Source organism: Miscanthus floridulus, chromosome 5, assembly GCF_019320115.1.
Source record: "Miscanthus floridulus cultivar M001 chromosome 5, ASM1932011v1, whole genome shotgun sequence".
Lineage (NCBI taxonomy): Eukaryota > Viridiplantae > Streptophyta > Magnoliopsida > Poales > Poaceae > Miscanthus > Miscanthus floridulus.
This window is the reverse complement of record NC_089584.1, coordinates 121,701,234-121,721,434: the sequence shown is the minus strand read 5'-3', so window position 1 is coordinate 121,721,434 and position 20,201 is coordinate 121,701,234. Positions and strand designations below refer to the sequence as shown.

The 20,201-nt window shown below is 48.5% G+C and overlaps 1 protein-coding gene across 1 annotated transcript; it reads left to right on the top strand.

Annotated features, from left to right (window-relative positions):
• Positions 1–1,119: 1,119 nt before the first annotated feature.
• LOC136453337 (ultraviolet-B receptor UVR8-like) lies at positions 1,120–6,624 on the top strand. The gene is made up of 7 exons (XM_066453907.1): positions 1,120–1,694; positions 2,507–2,662; positions 2,884–3,042; positions 5,462–5,623; positions 5,707–5,838; positions 5,918–6,130; positions 6,224–6,624. Exons 1-7 carry the CDS (start codon positions 1,460–1,462, stop codon positions 6,409–6,411), a joined length of 1,245 nt encoding a protein of 414 aa, XP_066310004.1. The 5' UTR covers positions 1,120–1,459; the 3' UTR covers positions 6,412–6,624.
• The last annotated feature ends 13,577 nt before the right edge of the window (positions 6,625–20,201 follow it).

The window sequence follows — 20,201 nt, the reverse complement described above, 5'->3', positions numbered from 1 at the left end:
TGTGTAGGCAAGTTTTATCCTGTGGACTCGGGATACCCAAAACGACCGGGTTATCTTGTACCGTATAAGGGCACGAAGTATCATCTCCAAGAGTATCAAGAAGGGCCAATGCCAAGAGGTAAAAAGGAGGTCTTCAATTTTGCACATTCTTCACTTGGTAATGTCATCGAGCGGTCTTTTGGAGTTCTGAAGATGAAGTGGAGGATTTTGTTAAATTTACTAAGTTATCCGATGCCAAAGCAAAGCCAGATAATTATCGCATGCATGGCACTTCATAATTTTATTAGAGAGAGTAATTTTATTAGAGAGAGTGCTTTGCCGGATGAAGACTTCGACATGTGTGATCGTGATGAAAATTACGTGCCAGTTGTTGAAGAAGGTGCATCGTCTTCTCAAGCAAATAGAGGTCAACGAAATGGAGCTAGCACGCGTCGGATCAAAATATGAATCAGTTTTGTGAGTGGATAGCCAATGATTTGTTGAGTAGGTCTTAGTTCTCATGAATTGTAAGAAGAGATTTGTGTACTGCATCAACATTATTTGGATTGTATAAAAAATTTGAGGTGTGCACACAGGCTGCCAGCAGCGCGGCAATGCCATGTGATCGAGTGCGGGAGCCAGGGGCAGAGCGGGAGTCAGGGCCAGCAGCGTGGGAGGAGAGCGGGAGCCAGGGGCAGCAGTGCGCCAAGGCAGGGGCAATCTGTGCATTGAATAAGGGTAAATCGGTCTTTGTTCAACTACTTTAACGTTGTTTAGTCACTTTAGTTAGAAAGACTAGAAGACTAAATAGGAGTGATTAAAGTTTAGCTACTAGTTTTAGTAGCTAAATTTTAGTCAAAGAGAACCAAATAAGCCTGAATTTGTAAGACGAACTTATTAAGTCTAATTAGTTCATGATTTAATAATATGGTGCTACTGTAAATATGTGTTAATAATAGATTTATTAGGCTTAATAAATTTATCTTAAAAATTAGTCTCGGTCTGTCTAATTAATTTTATAATTAATTTATGTTTAATCCTTCTGACGAGCATCCGACAAACGTGACCGGGACTAACCTTTACTCGTCGCTAAATGCAGGGCGAAACTAGCTAGAGACGACAAAGGTGCGAGTGCGAAGCTACTAAGTTTTTGTAAAGGCTAAATCCTTTTTCCCCTCTTCCGCCTCCGCTCCCATCTACATCGCCGCGACGCCGCCTCCGTCCCTGTCCCTGTCACGTCCGCCGCGCAAGAGCCACTCGAAGCCGCCGCGGTCATCCGCCCGCGCGAAGCCTCCGTTGCCGCCCCCTCCTAGAGCTCGTCGTGGGAGGCCACGCCAAGCTCGCCGCGCTGTGCGTTGCGACGGCAGCGGCGGCTGCTGTGCTGCGCTCGCCCCGCCGATTCCTCCGCCACCCGCCAAGATTTTTCACTAGGGTCGGCTCGAAGGTCGACCGTGTATGCCCTAGCCGAACGGAAGCAGGAATGAAAGAGGCGATGGCTGCGGCTGCGCCGGAAGAGAGGCGGTGGCGGCGGGAGCCGGAGGGGGAGGCGGCGGCGGCGGACTGGGCGTGGAGCTGGGGTGCGGGCACGGACGGGCAGCTGGGGAACGGCGGATTCTACGATCATCACCTCCCGCAGCCGCTGCTTCTCCCCACTCGATGCCGCGGCCGTGTCTCTTTCGTCGCTGGTGGCGGCGCCCACGCTATCGCCCTCACAAGTAAGCCTGGCTACCTTAGGAGGCTCTAATAAGATTGGGGTTGATCAAGTGAACTCTCGCCGGTTTCTCCATGTTTGATGTTTTGACCACTGTTGTAGAAATAGTAGTGTGATAATAGTAATTATGATTATGGCTCTCGCATTGCTAGAAGTTGAAAATTTGGTTTGTTAATGACTAGGTAGTTTTGGCAACCAAGTTGGGGCATATTGGCCTCCTACCATGCTCAGCTATCCAATGTATATCCAGGCAACATTAACCCAACTTGGTATGCTTCTAGAAGTGAATGTTAGCTTGGTGGCAGGTACATGGTAGACACATTACCACTGACACTTTGACATTATCAAAGTCGATTTTTGTGCAATCTGAATGTGTAATGTAAGAAAAGATTGTGAATGCATCTCCATACCTTACTCCCGTAATGAAGCTACCATTTATTTTCACGCACGGCATTTTGTGGAGTAATCATTCATTAAGCATTCAGAGGAGAGAAAACCATTGGTTAAACACTTCAACATGTTCATCTATCTGTGGCAACTTAACGACAACAACGAAATCTTTTACTTGTCCCAAGTAAGTTGGGGTAGGCTAGAGATGAAACCCATAGGAAAGAGCATAAACCATAGCAACTTCAATAAAACAGTTTAGTTATCAAGTGATGCTGTTTGTTCAAGGTTGACTGTTTACTTGGAGGCCAAATGTATATGGTTGATCAGTCTCTAAAGAAAATTAGCTGTCATGTGTTAGTTCTTGATGCACCTTACAATTTTACTATTTTTTATGGAAATAAGTTTGCAGTATACTCAACATTTCAGGTGATGGTGAAGTATTTACTTGGGGCAGAGGTACACATGGCCAACTTGGTCATGGGAACTTGGACAACATCCCTCATCCGAAGTTGGTTAAGTTCCTTGAAAATCGTACTATAACCTGTGTGTCTGCTGGATGGAACCATTCTGGATTCGCTACAGGTCTCCAGATTCTAAAACTATTCATTTCTTATTGTGGTCGTTTGTATATAGAATCTTTTTTGTGTTTGAAATGTTCTATATGAAATTTATGTATTATATATGTTCATGTGTTCGTTTTTTTAATGAAGAGTTCACTATTTCTTTGGTATTACCTTTGTTTATTGGAAAATTGAACAATTGCTGATGAGCTTTACTATGATGTTTCTAGTTCTTATTTTCAGATTCTGGGCAACTCTTCATGTGTGGAGATGGCTCATTTGGACAACTTGGCACTGGTGATAACCTCTCAAGGAACTTTCCTTTTGAAGTGACATACTTTAATGCAAGGCATATTGAGAAGCTTGCTTTTGGTATGCGCCATTCTCTTGTACTACTGAAAGGTAAGTAAAACCATGGGCCTAGTTGTTGCGGTGAAAATCAACTACGTAGTTCTTTTTAAGAAACTGCATGTTCACAGACCCCAGCAATTTACTTTCTTACCTTCTAGAAACACTCATTCAGCAATCAGCATTTCCTCAAATCCATGATAATACCCTAGATCTACACTGTTTCAATCACAATACGTAATCTAGAGTTCTATTGTTCTTGAGAGTTGAGAGAAATTATTCCCAGCCCTACATTGGTATTATCTTTCACATTACATTAGATCAGAGGAAGTGGAAGCTCTTTGGCCTCCATTGGGAGGTACACTACCTTATATGTCTGTCGTGCGAATAGAAGATATCAATGAGTTCATCAAGGTGGAAGTGAGCTAAAAGCTAATGCTATGCCTGCCAAAGGCCACATAAAGTGGTGGCATGAATCAGTGGTGTTAGTTGTTCTTTTCACACAGCACAGGAAACGATGCATATGGAGATGAGTTGTTAGATCATCACAGCTGTAGGATCAATGATTCACCATTCTGCACTGGTGATGCACATTTGGGAGATGCTGTAGGCGTTTGTTGTTCACAACTGTAGGATCAGAGCTTCTCCTTTTTGGTTTCTGCGCTAGTGAGTAGTGATCTAAATGCAGGACAGCAGGAGATGCTGTAGGTGCCCCTGATCTAAAAGATGAGGTGTTAGCATTTCCAGGATCTTACTCTGTTCGACCTGTGAGAAACTAAGAAGTGAACCAGTGGCGGAGCCTGAACCAAAATTCAGGGGGGGGCGCCAATTTGCCAATTGAAACCATGTGTACATAGGCCTGCAGATTTTACGGATTGAAGAATTTGGAAGCAAAAATTAGAAGAATCAACAAGAACTCAAATGTACATGTATGGGGCTATGGGTTGTACGCAGAGCACAGAGCAGCAGAGGCAAAGGCCACAGGCCAATAACGGGGCTGCTGTGTGGAAGCTGGGGTCAGGGCTGTCCCTCACCAGCAGCCGGCCGGTTGCTTTGGAGTGGATGCTGTCACGCCGCGACTTGGACTCTCGGAGAGACGGAGAAGCGGAGGACAGGAACGAGCGATGCTGCGGTGACTTTACGGAGCTGTATAGGGTGTGTTTGGTTCACTTCCTCGCCAAGCCTGGCTAGCAAAACTAAGATGGGCCAGCTCTAGCCAGCTTTAGCCAATGCAAGCAGCACATGTTTGGTTGCCTGTACTGTTTAAGCCTGGCCAGGAATCGGTGTGTTTGGTTTCCTGATTTAGTTTGCATAGAATCACCTCTTCCTTCGACTGGTAAGTTTACCCCCTTTGAGGACTTTTGTCGAACAGGTGGTGGGCATGCTCGTCTACGCAGGAGTGGGTACCTGCGAGCACCTTGGCTGGCGAGCATGGCAGCAGGTGCCGCGTCTGCAGGCGTCTGCAGCGGTTTGGGTTAGGGCTGTGCTCGGAGCTGCAGGGGGGCGCGCTGCCGCGGTGGGTCTCCGGCCGGTAGCGGCGAATTGCATCTCAGTTGCTGGACTGCGGTGGGTCTCAAGCGCAAGAAGCGAGCACCTCCATGGGCATGCTCGGCAAGGAACTCAAGTCACAGACGAATCCTTGCGTTGCTTTGCTTACCGGAGCTGGACTGCTGGAGATGCTCGAGTTGCTGGTGGGCGGCGACAGCACGGTGGCATCTGGATCTGGTGCGTCCTTGTGCTGTGCGTCTTGTCGTCATCCAGGAGGCGCCTCTTGGCTCATGGGCTAGCAGAGCTCGAGCACCGGCCGCCGGGAGCGTGCTTCCGAGCTCGGGAATCTCGTTGGAGTAGCAGAAGACGGGGATGGTGGTGGACGAGGAGAAATTGGGAGGAAGATGTGTGCTCGGTAGCCATCCTTGGGGAGCTGGGACCTGCGGCGATCTGCTCGCCGAGCCACCACCCACCACCGTGCGAATGCCAGGGTGGCTGGGACCGGGCGGCGGCGGCGCCAGGCCCAGGACATACGACCTGGAGAGAGAGAGAAGAACACCGGGAGGTGAGACGAGCGAGGGCCTAAGACTGGCCACGGGAAAACACCCGCACCTCTCGTTCCCGGTTAGCCTGGCTACGACCCCCTCGTGGGCTTCCGTAAGCCTGACCAGGACCCCTTTACAGGCTACCAAACAGGACGAGGTTGTATTCCTGGAGCCTGGCCAGCCCCTTAGCCAGCAAACCAAACACACCCATAGAGTAGCTTTGGGTACTGGACATAGTAGGCTATTGGGCTGAATAGCCTATCGAGTTCAGGAAAATTACAGAAGCGGGGGGGGGGGGGGGGGGGGGGGGGGGGGGGTGGGGGGGGGCCACGTAGCTCCACCATTGAACTGAACCATCTCTCCTGCTTTTTTACATTGATGAAGCACTTAACAAAATCCATATGCTTCACCAACAGATGACACTGTATTTTTCTTCTCAGACAATTCAGTGTATGGATTTGGCTCTGCAAGACGAGGACAAGTTGGTACATGTGTTTCTAGGAACCAAAAAACATATAATGTTCCTAGACTGATTGATGGTTTTCCAAATTGTAAGATAGTAAATATATATGCCAATGGTGATCACAGTGCAGCATTGGATGGTAAGCTTTGTAGTTCTGTAGTTGTTGACTCTCATCTTCTCTTCAGTCTTGGACCATAATCCCCCTTCCATTTGATGTGACAGAATCTGGTCATCTGTACATCTGGGGAAGAGCATTAATTGGAGAAGATGATGATGACCAACCACAGCGAATTTTACCCTCTTCGAGTGTTTCTCAAGTGGCACTAGGATGGCACCATGCATTAGTTTTATCTGGTGCGTGTGCAATGTGTTTCATTCTAACTATACTTTCTGGATAATAAGCTCTCGCATTTTTTGCCGCTTTGTATCACAGCTGGAGAATTGTACACACTTGGTGTTTACCGCCACCAGAAATGTGATCTCCCTGGATTAGGAAATGTATTGGGGCAGCAATCGAACACAAGGGCAACAAGCAGCTCTCATGATCGTTCATCTTCTTTGTCAATGTTGGAGACGGTTCCATTTATTGATAGAGAACAGGTGGTGCAGATAGCAAGTGGAACTGAGCATTCCGCTTTGGTAACAGGTAAACGTTCTTCCAAAGGCTGGTGATGTGCACATAAGAAAAAGAAATTCCCGATGAAACCAACTAATTTGATCTTGCTTATTTTGTTGTCAGATAAAGGAACAGTCTTCACCTGGGGCTGGGGAGAGCATGGACAACTTGGTTTGGGCGACACTTCGGATCATGTGGCTCCTCAGAGAATAGATATAGGTGACAATGGGCAGCGCACGTCTGGTTCACTTGCCGTCTACTGTGGGAGTGGATTTACCATTGCGGTGAAATCGCCCGTAGTGGCTGTCTAGTTTGTGATGCACATACCAAATTCTCCTTGCAACACAACAGCAAGAATAAACAGCAGACAGCACTTTGTTGTGATGCCATGAAGATAATGGTTGAATTGTTTGTGCAAATATTTTGGCGCCTCTGATTTTGAGCGACACATTTGACTTTGCCATTAGAGGTGGAGCTGAGAGAGCCTGGGAGAAAAATAAGAGTACAATATCGTTCGGTGGCTATTTTCATCATTGCACAGAACCATATTCTGAGGCTGCCTACAAAATAAATAACACAGTAGTGACGCATCTGGTTCTCGTTTGTAAACAAAACGATATTCCTGGATGCTTCCTCCAAAAACGTCAAGCTGATGAGCGCTGGCCTTGCGAGTGAAGACAACACGGCAGATGGCAGCAACTGCACCTTTCTTCAGAAGAATCCGGCCATACACAACGCTGGTAGACGCTAATCGGCTGGCTATACAGGAAGATACACGAGTCTTGTGGAACCAAACGGCTCATTTCAACTAAAACATGCATATTCTAGCCATGTCTTAGCTCACGCAGGCTGTAGTTGGCTGGCATATTCTGCATGCATATTCAGCCTGTTCGGCAGCCTGTATTCGGCTTATAAGCCTTGGAACTTTCAGCCATGGATTGGCTTATAAGCCATGGCTGAAAGTACTGCGGGCTGGTTTAGCGTGAGAGGGAAATACTGTTGGCTGACTGATAATCCAAGGCTTATAAGTCGGATACAGGCTGCTGAACAGGCTGAATAAGTCTAATCGAGAGTAAACAAAGAGTGTGTCAGGGAGTTTGAACGTTGAAGGAAAGGATACAACAAGTCCTTGATCTCGTGGCGGTAACTGGTAAGCATCAGTACGATATGGTCAGAAAATATGCATGCAGACGCCTCCCAAATGGGCCGCCTGCTGCCTTGGCATATTCAGGTTGGATGCTCGTGTTCCTCCGGCGACCTCGACGTCGATGACGGGGACGGGGGCGCCAATGGATCCGCGGGCCAGTTTCGCCTGATTTTGGCTGGTCTTTTAACGGCAGCATTTGCCTGGATATTCCGGTGAAGAGCTGAGGTGGTTTTTAAATCTGGGGCTAAAATTTAAAGTGTCACGTCGGGTGTCATATGTGGGTGTTAGATGGGAGTGTTCAGACAGTAATAATAAAACAAATCATAGAAGTTCTCAGGAATCCGCGAGACAAATTTATTAAGCCTAATTAATCCATCATTAGCATACGTTTACAGTAGCTTTACTGCCATATTGTCAAATCATTGACTAATTTGGCTTAAAAATTTATCTCACAAAATAGTCGCAATCTGTACAATTAATTATTTTTTAATCTATATTTAATACTCTATGCATGTATCAAACATACAATGTGATAGAGACTAAACTTTAGAAGAGGAACTAAATAAGGCCTGAATATTCTTAAAATATTCTGACCCGGTATCTCTTCTTGTCAGGTTTAGACCCTTTGAATCGTAGGATTTTTTTCCTCTCATTTCCTCTGTTTTTTCTATAAAAATGAACTAACTCCCCCAACGAAATTTCTACGTTCTAAGTATTAGGCTCCGTTTTGAAGGGCTTTCAACAGCTCTGGCTCCTTCAACTCCTCTAACTCGTGTACTGTTCATAAAAATATCTCTTTCTCTTCTCTAAATAAACTATAAATCGAGAAAAGCTAGTTTTTTTTTCTCATCTGACTCTAGCTCTTTGGCTAGTGTAGCATAGAGCCGGAGCTAGAGAGCCCAACCAAATAGACTCTTAGTAGTTGACAAGATCAGACGCAATTTATGTGCTTCTTTCTTACCATGGGCGGTCCCAAGGCCCGGCCACCCCGGGCGTCTGCCCGAGCTCATATCAGGCATCGAAGGAAACAGGGAGACGATCAGCCTTCAGGCTTCAACCTGCAGTGCTGCAGAAACCTGATAGAAGAAGCAGAACAACATTAATTTAAAACTGTACAAAGCCAAAGATGGCGGAGATTTAGCTCTCAGGGATTAATTCGTCTAGCTTCTTGCATCCAGCGAGTACCCAGCTTATCAAATTGAATAATTGATCTTTGCTATTTATTTTTAGTGGGTACCTATATCTAACTGATGGATCATCATTTTTCCACGGTTTAAGAATAAGAAAATAGAGTTGGCACGCACCGTAGGCTTGTAAAGACACACTCCTTTGAAGACTTTTAGTGGAAAATTGCTAACATATAATCAATTTTAGTGGCATATAGCGACACAATTGCTATGATATGTCTTGCTTCTTAATGTACACTGCTAAATGTTTTTTTTTTTGACAAAGGTAAACCGAACTTTTATAGAAAGCACAAATGTAACATTGTTTCAACAGAAAATGGTTAATTTTATTTTAAAACAACTAATATTGTTGACTTTGCTTATGTTAGTGGTGGATATGTTCGTGTGAACTTGGTAGTAGCTCTTGCGTTCGCCCAGGCTCTAGAAAATATCTAGGTCCGCCACTGTTTCTTACCTTACTTTAGTATTGTTCTCCATCCTTTTATGTTGCCGCTTTTGAACCTAGTGACATTTCATGGGTACCCTGCTTATCATGGGATGTGAATGGCTGAGGCTTCATCTAAGATCTGGTACTCCTACCTTGCAATTATTCCCGTCTGCCCCTCCCCTCCAGCCTTAGTTGTATAAGCATTAATTAATCTTACTGAAACTCCAGGTAGACTGTAGTGCAAAGGAAATACTCCATCGCTGAGGCTCCAAAAGGTAAAAAGAATTGCTCATACACAAAATTACAATAGCAATTACAGAAGACGAGCTCGTGACTAGAAAATTTCCTGCACTGTTCGTTTCTGTGAAATTTGGCTACTGTTGATACTAATTCTGATTTGTTATGAAAGAAAAATACTATTCGTTCGCTGAAAAGTACTGCTGAAGTAGTGCTGAAAAACAGAGCGGGACGTCAACGGTCACGTGGGGATGTTTTCATCGCCATTTTCCTCTCATCCTAATAAGCATCTCATGGCCCTCTATAATATGTGCAACCCCATCACAAGTTTCACTTCTTATGTGCTTTAGAAAAACTCACTAATTATCTTGTACTCTCTCTAATAAAGAAAAGATAACATTTTCAGATTTTGGATGTCATATCTTTTTTTTTGAAAAAAAAACTTTTGTTTTTAGCGCACACAAATATAAAATATTTTATAACAATACTCTCTCCCTAAATTTTTGCACTATTCCTTTTCCCCCTAAATTTTATAACAATACTGTCTCCCTCCACCTCCATCAATATAAAATATATTTTAGTAACAGAAAAGTCTTCTATAGTAGATTTTGACTCTTATTTCCGTTACTATGCATTATCAATGGCTGAAAACTTAATACCATCTTACAATTCCATTTAATACACATTTTTATGCAAATTTTTGTACACTAGACATGTATACAGTTTGAGCAATTTCTAGTCAAAACTTGCGAAGTTTGATTTTTTTTTTCTACAGTAGCATTATATTGATGGGCGAATGGGTATGGCAGTGCAATGATTGATTACATTACAGAGCAAGATGCTCCTTTTTTTTAAGAAAAAAGGGAAGAAATGTGTAGGAAAGATCGATTACATTACAGAGCAAGCATTTGCCACCTTACAAAGTGACAGACTAATTCGCAAGTAAAAAGTGACAGAATATCTCACTAACAAAATCTAGGCTAAATAATAATTTTTTTTACAGTTGTAGTTAGACAAAGGTCAAAAGGACAAGAGAATAATGAAAAATTATCAATGAATTCAAATATACTATTAGGCTGTTCTCGACCTCACAATTTCGAAGAATCCAGCCAAGAACACTTTAATGTGTACTTCGATGCTCCATACGTATACAGTATGATGGGATAAGTCTCATATGTGGGCTGGTCTTTGTGGGCTGTGCTGGTCACATGGTCCTTGTGGCTGCAGGGTTTATTTTTAGGATATCATCTTAGACTAGTTGACAGCATTTTAGAGGATAGCATCTTAGAGGACGGCATCTTAGCATCTAGGACAGCATCTTAGACTATCATCTTGGCATATGCTTAGCTGGCTAGCAGTCTATAAATATGTACCCCAACCTCTCAGATTGACATGACATTTGGAAATAAACTAGAAAATTGCTCAACTCCTAGTGTCATCCCCTCTCGATGAGAGTAAGAATTCTGCTACTACCAAGAGTAAGAATTCAGCGACTAACAACTGGTATCAGAGCCGTACTATCCTGTAGCCTGAGCATCTCCTGCTCATCTCCTTTTCCAGGCGCACAACAGCCCTAGCTAGGAGCAGCAGCAGCTCCGGCCGCTCCTACTCACTCCTCTCCCTCTGCGCAGACGAGCAGCAGCTCATCTGAAGCAGCCCTCTCCCCACGCAGCAGCCCCCCGGTAGCGCGTCATGTCCGTAGGGTAGTCTCAGCGCTCGGTCGCCTCGAGCACGCGGCGTCGACAGGAGGCCGAACTTGCCGCGGCAGAGAAACGTGAGCGAGCGGCGGCAGAGACCGCTGCGGCGACGGTAAGGGCGTCGAGGCAGGCAGCGGCGAAGCTGGCAGCAGCCAGAGCGAAGGCGGAAGCAGCGGCGGCGGTGGATGCAGCACGTGCGGCGGCAGCAGAGGTTGAGGCCCTACGTGGCAGCATCAGCAGCTCCGTTTCTGCTGACGACAGTGCCGACGTGGACCTTGAGTTGCTAGGAAGGGAGGCAGGACGAGCGCGGATGGCGCAGTGGGCAGCCACGCACGCCCATGAGCGCGGTGGCAGCCCCGACAGGCACGGACACGCCGGTGACGCTCCTAGAGGAGGCACGCACGGCAGCGGCGCTCCTAGAAGAGGCACGCACGGCGACGACGCTCCTAGAGGAGGCACGCACGGCGACGGTGGCGGACGAGTCGATGGAGAGCGCGGCCTTCACATACAGCGTGGCTCTCTCTCTCCGGATCGGTACCGTGGTTACCACGGGCTCTAGGCTGTCGTTAGGGACGTCGGCCCTGGCGATGGGTGGCCTACCCTCACCAAGACCAACTATGTCGAGTGGGCTACGGTGATGAGGGTAAAGATCTAGGTGTGGCACATGTGGGAGGCAGTCCGGTACGGCGACGTCGACTACGACCTAGATTGACGGGTGTTGGGTGTCCTCATCGCTACAGTCCCGCCCAAGATACAGTTCCCGCTTACCAACAAGTGGACTGCCAAGGAGGCTTGGGACGCCATCGCTGCAACACGCATCGGTAGCGATCGCGCCCGCAAGTCCACACTATAGGCACTTCGCAAGGAGTGGGAGAACCTGGTCTTCAAGCTAGGTGAGGACGTTGATGACTTTGCTCTCCGTCTCAACACTCTGTTGCAGAAGATGGTGCAGTTCGGCGATGACACCTACGGCGAGGAGAGAGCTGTCGAAAAGTTTTTCCGCTGCGTCCTCGAGAAGTATAAGCAGATGGCTCGCTCGATCGAGTTTGTGCTGGATCTCTCCACAATATCGATCGAGGAGGTGATAGGTTGCCTCAAGGTCGTCGATAGCGATGAGCCACAGTTCCTCTCGGGGCCCATCACCACTGGCGGGAAGCTCCTTCTCACTCGGGAGCAGTGGCTTGCCAGCCAAGGTGACTGGAAGAAGTGGGAGCCTTCTTCTGTGATAGGCGGCCGCAAGCGTGGCAAGTTGCGCAAGGCGCGTAGAGACGCCCAGGTCAGGGTGCGAGGACATGCCGAGGGTGATGCCCGCGGCGACGCCGACAGGCATAAGCCAACACGAGACGACGCCTGCCGCAACTATAGCCAGCTTGGCCATTGGGCCAAGGACTATCGACAGCCATGATGCGGCTAGGCCAACATCGCACAGGCGGAGGAGGAGGAGCCAGCTTTGTTCATGGCACATGCAAGCATCGAGCTACCTCCAACGACACTGGCCACAGCGGCTCTCCTCTACCTTGACGAGCCAAAAGCACACGCCCTCCTCGGCGACAGCTCCGGCAATGACAAGACTGACGGGTGGTGCCTCGACACCGGCGCCACCCATCACATGACCGGTCGACGAGAGTTCTTCACCGAGCTTGACTCTAACGTTCGAGGCTCCGTCAAGTTTGGGGATGCCTCTAGCGTGGAGATCAAGGACATTGGCTCCGTCATCTTCACCGCCATGTCTGGTGAGCATAGGCTGCTCACCGAAGTCTACTACATCCACGCGTTGAGGAACTCCATCATCAGCTTGGGATAGCTGGATGAGAACGGTTCGCGCGTGGTGGTTGAGGACGGAGTCATGAGGATTTGGGATCGTCGTCGTCGCCTTCTTGCCAAGGTATCCAGAAGCGCAAATCGACTCTACGTCCTTAACGTGCAGGTGGCACAACCCCTCTGTCTCGCTGCTCGTCGGGACGACGAGGCATGGTAGTGGCACGAGTGTTTTGGGCACCTTCACTTTGAGGCCCTAAAGCGGCTCAGTGCCATGGAGATGGTGTGAGGCCTACCGTGCCTCGACCATGTGGAGCAGCTCTGCGACGTCTGCATGTTGACGAAGCAGAGACGACTCCTCTTTCCATAGCGGGCTAGCTTTCGAGCCAAGGAGAGGCTCGAGCTTGTGCACGGGGACTTGTGTGGCCCGGTGACACTGGCCACACTAGGAGGACGACGCTACTTTCTGCTGCTCATCGACGACCTCTCCCGCTACATATGGGTGATGGTCCTCGATAGTAAGGGAGAGGCTACGGACACCATCAGACGCTCGCAGGCTGCTGCGAAGGGCGGAGTGTGGTCGCAAGCTGCGCATGCTACGCACCGACAACGGCGATGAATTCATGGTGGCTGAATTCGCGTCGTACTACGCTGATGAGGGCATTCAGCGCCACTACTCCGCGCCGTATAGCCCATAGCAGAACGGCATCATCGAGCGGCGCAACCAGACGGTTGTGGGGATGGCTCGGACCCTTCTCCAGTAGAGGGGGATGTCGGCTGTCTTCTGGGGAGAGGCGGTGGCGGCAGCCATCTACATCCTCAATCGCTCACCTACCAAGACGCTTGACGGTAGGATGCCATACGAGGCTTGGCATGGGCGTAAGCCGGCGGTCTCCCACTTGCAGGTCTTCAGCTGCCTCGCGTTTGCCAAGGAGCTTGGCCACATCAGCAAGCTCGATGACAGGAGCACTCTGGAAGTGTTCATCGGCTACGCGGAGGGCTCGAAGGCCTACCGCATCCTTGACCCAAAGACACAGCGTGTGCGCACGGCGCGCAACGTTGTGTTCAACGAAGGGCGAGGATGAGCGTGGGACAAGGTGGTGGACGACGGCTCGGCTCCGACGTACGACGACTTCACTGTCGAGTACGTCCACTTCGAGGGAGCTAGGGGAGTAGGCAGCTCTTCTTCGATGAGCGCGTCTACCCTAGTCCCCGAGCCTCCACCGACCCGGCGCCTGCTACTCCGATAGCACCACACTCTCCAGCTAGGACCTTGGCTGTGATGAGTCCTTCGCTGGCTCCACCACAGCCGGCACCACCACGTACTCCAGCACCGATAGGCACCTCTCCGGGCATGTCTACTCCAACACCAGCTCATGTCGAGCATAGCCTGGTTGAGCTCGCTACTCTGCTCTCTCACGATGAAGAGCGTATCGACGTGTACCATGACGGCAAGCCATTGCAGTACCATGCGATGGAGAACCTTCTCGGTGACCAACCGGTGCCAGGACCGATGCCTCACGACCTGGAGGCGCAGTTGCACCTTATGTGTGACGACGGCAAGCCTCAGTCATTTGTAGAGGCCGAGAGACACGTGGCATGCGCACCGCAATGCAGTCGGAGATGGATGCGGTCGAGAAGAACCGCACATAGGAGCTTGCTGACCTTCCTCATGGTCACTGTGCAATTACCCTTAAGTGGGTGTACAAGCTAAAGAGGGATGAAGCCGGCGCCATCATCAAGCACAAGGCTCGCTTAGTGGCATGAGGTTTCGTATAGCAGGAGGGGGTCGACTTCGACGACGCTTTTGCTCCCATGGCACGGATGGAGTCCGTGCGACTCCTTCTTGCGCTAGCTGCCTAGGAGGGCTGGCGTGTTCATCACATGGACGTCAAGTCGGCGTTCCTTAACGGCGACTTGAAGGAGGAGGTCTACGTACACCAGTCGTCAGGATTTGCGATCCCCGACAAGGAGGGCAAGGTGCTCCGCTTGCGCAAGGCCCTCTATGGCTTGCGACAGGCACCGAGGGCGTGGAATGTCAAGTTGGATTCCACGCTAAAGGGGATGGGCTTCGAGCAAAGCCCGCATGATGCGGCCATCTATTGACGGGGCAGTGGAGGAAATGCTCTGCTGGTGGGTGTCTACGTCGACGACTTGGTGATCATCGGCACCAAGGATGTGGAGGTGGCGGCATTCAAGGAAGAGATGAAGGCCAACTTCCAGATAAGTGACCTGGGGCCTCTCTTCTTCTACCTGAGAATCGAGGTGCACTAGGATAGCTCTGGGATCACACTTCGATAGACCGCCTATGCCAAGCGCGTCGTTGAGCTAGCTGGGCTCACCGACTGTAACTCAGCGCTCATTCCGATGGAGGAGAGGCTGAAGCTGAGCCACGATAGCACGATGGAGGAGGTGGATGCTACGCAGTACCGGTGTCTTGTGGGGAGCCTTCGCTACCTCGCCCACACACGACCGGACTTGGCATTCTCCGTCGGCTACATTAGTCAGTTCATGCAGCGACCAACGACAAAGCACTAGCAGGCTGTGAAGAGGATCATCCGCTACATTACGGGGACTCTCGATCACGGCCTCTACTACCCTAGGTGCCCTGGGGTGGCACACTCCGTCGGGTACAATGACAGTGACCACGCTGGCGACATCGACACCAGCAAGAGCACGAGCGGGATCATCTTCTTCCTCGACAAGTGCCTCATTAGCTGGCAGTCAGTCAAGTAGCAGGTGGTGGCCCTGTCCAGCTACGAGGCCGAGTACATAGCGGCCTCCACCGCTTCGACTCAGACGCTCTGGCTTGCTCGACTGCTCGGTGATCTCCTCGGTAGAGACACTAGAGCGATGGAGCTCAGGATGGATAGCAAGTCCGCTCTGGCTCTAGCAAAGAACCTCGTGTTTCATGAACGCAGCAATCACATCTGGGTGAGGTACCACTTCATCCGAGGCTGTTTGGAGGAAGGGAGCATCAAGGTGAGCTACATCAACACCAAGGACTAGCTTGCGGACCTGCTCACCCAGCCTCTTGAGAGGATCAAGTTTCTTGAGCTCTGCTCTTGGACCGGGATGGTTCAACTTTCTCACAGGACGACGCAAAAGACTTAGGGGGAGAATGATGGGATAAGTTTCATGTGTGGGCTGGTCTTTGTGGGGCTGTGTTGGTCACATAGTCCTTGTGACTGCATGGTTTGTTTTTAGGACAACATCTTAGACTAAAGGACATCATCTTAGAGGACAATATCTTAGACTAGAGGACATCATCTTAGCATCTAGGACAGCATCTTAAACTAGCATCTTGGCATATGCTTGGTTGGATAGCAACCTATAAATATGTACCTCCAACCCCTCAGGCTAACATGACATTTAGAAATAAATTAGAAAATTATCCTAACTCCTTGTGTCATTTTTTCTCAATAAAAGTAAGAATTTTGCTACTCCCGCGATTAAAGTACACCGTCAAACAGACCTAAAGTTTTTTTTCTCTCTCTGTTTTTCAATGTAGAACTGGAAAGAAATGGCGAGAGCAATCTCCTTATCACGCACCCCTCCAGGCTTCGGCTGCTCACTAGCCCGCTCTCCCCTAAAGTTTTCTAGATGGGCCAGGCCCGCTGGGCTGACATGGGCACGGCCCGATAAAGCACGGCCCAAGCACGGCTCGGCCCGCATGGCCCCATTCCCGTGCCTAGCACGGCCCGCACCCATGCCCGTGCCTGGGCCTTGAGTTTGGCCCATGGGCCAGCACGGGCACGGCACGGAAAAGCGGCCTGGCCCGACATCGGCACAGCCTGATGAACGCTAGCCGTTGGATCAGGAACCCTAAATGATTCTAACCGTTGGATCCGACCGTTGGAACGCGGTGTATATAAGCCGCGCCAGCCTCACTCCCCTCTCCCACCCGAAACCCTACTTCATTTCCCACTCCCCCGCGTCGGTCTCCTCGCTTGCGCTCCGTCAGCCATGGCGAACGGTGACTCCTAGGGGCGAGGGCGACGGCGGCTCGCCGTCATCCCCTCCTCTACGTCTCGCCCTCCGACGGCTCCTGAGCCGGAGCTACGAAGATCCAGGTAGGATACCCACCTCTACTTCTTCTCGCCATCCCGCAGCTCCCCGTTCATCTTGCTTCTTCGTCTTGAGTTCTTCTCTAACTTGTGTGTTTTGTTCTACAGATCCGCTGATCCGCTGCTGCTCGGAGGAGTCGGAGCTCCTTCTACGTCGCCGGCGACTGGGAGGTAAGAAACCCTAACCCTAGATCTGGTCTCACTTCTTCTCCTTCTTCTCCGTTCCCGATCTAACTTCTTCTAACTAGTGTGTTTTGTTCTACAGATCTGCTGATCCGCTGCTGCTCGGAGGAGTCGGAGCTCCTTCTACGTTGCCGGCGACTGGGAGGTAAGAAACCCTAACCCAAGATCTGGTCTCACTTCTTCTTCTTCTCCATTCCCGATCTAACTTCTTCTTCTTCTCTTTTGTGTTTTGGCAGCCGTTTGAGGCCAGCGCCAGTGAGAATGCCGGCCGTGGCCCGGCCCCCCGCTGTCTCTGAAGACACGGTGGAGGCTAGTGCCATGGCCATGGAAGATGAAGACGAAGATGAGAGGCTGCGGAGCCTCCCTGGTGATGACGAAGACGACGACATGGGCGAAGACGACCTAGAAGAGCTCTTCGGCCGTGGAGCTCGAGCTGGCGCAGAGGGGGACCCCATCGACCTTGATGCTGCAGAAGGGGGTGGTGGAGAAGAAGACGGTGAGAACGACGACGATGACAAGGTATCACGCCCATCTACCTCTGATGTCTGGAACGACTTCAAGAAGATCTTCAAAATCGGTCCCAAAGGTAAGAAAATCAGGTCTGGCGCTGTCTGCATCCATTGCCACAAGGAGTACTCCGGTAGATCTAGTGGTGGCACTGGACATCTTCGTCGTCACCGTGCTAAATGTGCTAAGAGGCTTGAGAAAACTAGGAACTATACTCAGTCTCAAATCTCTTTTAATCATGATGGTTCTATGCGTAATTAGGAGTACTGTCCTATGCGTGCTCGTACTGAATTGTGTTGATTGCTTGCTAGGGTAGATGTTCCTATCAGCTTTAGTGAATCTAATGCTTTTGAGGAGTACATAAAAAATGCTCATAATCCTAAGTTTATTGCTGTCTCTAGACAAACCACCACTAGAGACTTGACCAAAATGTTTGATGAAAGAAAGGTTAAGCTTGTTGAACGACTTGCTTTTGATTCTGTTAACTGTGTTTGCCTTACCTCCGATATATGGTCTGGTAATGCCAAAGAGGATTATCTTAGTGTTATTGCTCATTACATAAATCTAGATTGGCAACTAGAGAAGAGGGTGCTTGGTCTTGTGCTTATTGATTGTTCCCATAATGGACAGAACATTGCTGATAGAGTTGCATCTGTACTTGGTGAATATGGTGTGCTTAAAAAAGTGTTTGCTGTTACTTTGGACAATGCTTCATCTAATGTTTCTGCCATGCGTATGCTTAGACCTATTTTGTCTAAATATCTTGGTCTTGAGGTTCCTGCAGAGGATCCAAGACATCATGAATCTGCTGTTACTACTATGTTCTTGCATCAGCGTTGTGCATGTCATATAATCAACCTGATTGTTAAGGAGGCACTTGACTTTCTTAAACCTTTGATTGAAGTTTTTAGAACTGCAATATCATTTTTGAACTCATCTAACCAGAGAATTGCAGTATACAAAAACTACTGCATTGCAGCTAGTTTTAGGCCAAGAAAGTTTCAATTGGACATGGATGTGAGGTGGAACTCTACATATCTCATGCTTAAGACTTTGTTTCCTCATAAAGATCCTTTCACTACTTTCATTCATGCCAACTATCCTAGAGTTGAAGATGGTGAGTTGCTTCTAACTGAGGAGCATTGGACTGTTGCTGAAAAAGTGTTCAAGTTTCTTGAACTGTTCTATGATACTACAGTTGCATTGTCTGGTGTTTACTATCCTACATCTCCACTTATGCTTCATTATTTTGTTAAAATTGCTATACACCTGAATAATTATGCTAATGACATTCACCTTAGAGATGTGATTCAACCTATGGTAGACAAATATAATAAGTATTGGAGGGACATACCTTTGCTCTATTCTTTTGCATTCATTTTGGACCCTAGAGCTAAAATGAAAGGTTTCTCAAAAGTGCTGAGAAAGTTGATGAACCTTACCAGTATAGATTACAGTGCTTACCAGGTTGGCACTAGAGCTAGACTGACAGATGTTTACAATAAGTATGAGGAGAAGTTTGGAGCTGTTAGGTTGAGGAGGACTGTCCCTCAAAACCTATCTGGTAAGAAAAGGTCTGCTTGGGATGAAATATATGATGATGATTCTAATTCTTCTGGTGAGGATACATCTTCTACTTCTATGCTGCATTCTACTCTTAATCTGTCTAAAGATACATCTGCTACTGCTTTGCTGCATGCTGCTACTTCTACAGGTTCTAATGCATCTGAACTTGTTAACTACTTGGACTGTGACACTGTTAGCCATTTGGATGATTCATTTGACATCTTGAGATGGTGGCATGAGCACAAACTGACATATCCAGTGCTGTCCATCATGGCTAAGGATGTTTTAACTGTTCCTGTGTCTACCATATCTTCATAATCCACTTTTAACATGACTGGCAGGATCATCGAGGAGCGGCGGAGGAGGCTGAAGCCGGAGACGGTGGAGATGCTCACCTGCATTAAAGACTGGGAGTTGGCGGAGGCAAGGCTGCAACACAATGTGGAGGACAAGGAGCTTGAAGAAGCATTTGAAGAACTCTATCTTGATTAGTGCTTATTGATGCCAAGGTACATCACTAAAACAAAACCTAACACAATGTGGAGGACATCAGTAAATCTACATCATTATCCTAATGCTAACTCTGTTCTCTCTGCAGCACAATGTGGAGTACAAGGACAAGGACAGCTGGACAAGGACAAGGACAAGGACAACTGGACAAGGATTATTGAAGAAGCTTTTGAAGACCTTGGACAATTAGTTTCTCTCTTAGTTATCATTTCTGTAATGGGATTGTAATTTGAAACTTGAACAATGATGTAAGATTAAGAACAATGAACTTATCTGGAGCTTGGCTGTACTCTTTTTCTGCCTAGGGTTTCTCACAAGGGTGAGTTTTACCTAGGTGGGTTTTTAATGAGGCAACCATTGCACAAGCTCTCTATCTATTACTATTTTCTTAACTCTTTGTGTGTTTGATCTGATTTTGCTTCTCCACTTCAATTTCTGGAGTTGTTGATTTGAAAATGTGCTTGTGAAGTTAAATATGATGCTGCCAAATTGCTTGTGACAGAAAATGTTCATAGTGCCTGGGCTGGCACGGCATGCTTCAGCCCTGATAGGGCCGTGCCTGGGCTGCTGTCTCAGCACGGTGACACGTCAGGCACGGCACGGCGGGCCACCGTGCCGCTTAGTGCCGTGCCTTGCCGGCCCGTGCCTGACTGGGCCCGTGCCCGTGCCGGGCCGGGCGGCCCGGTTGGCCAACTATACTATCCCCCCTCCTCACAAGTCACAAAGGTTCAAGACGTCTGGTGAGGTTCCAGTCCTGAGTAGTGTAATAAATGTCCAAGAAACAAACATTCCCTTTCGAGCCATAATAGTCTGCT

Excerpts from the sequence above, each read along its gene's own strand:
- LOC136453337 (XM_066453907.1), top strand. The coding sequence starts at position 1,460 with ATGAAAGAGGCGATGGCTGCGGCTGCGCCGGAAGAGAGGCGGTGGCGG. Across the intron at positions 1,695-2,506 it reads CCACGCTATCGCCCTCACAA|GTGATGGTGAAGTATTTACT; the intron begins GTAAGCCTGGCT and ends TCAACATTTCAG. Across the intron at positions 2,663-2,883 it reads CCATTCTGGATTCGCTACAG|ATTCTGGGCAACTCTTCATG; the intron begins GTCTCCAGATTC and ends TCTTATTTTCAG.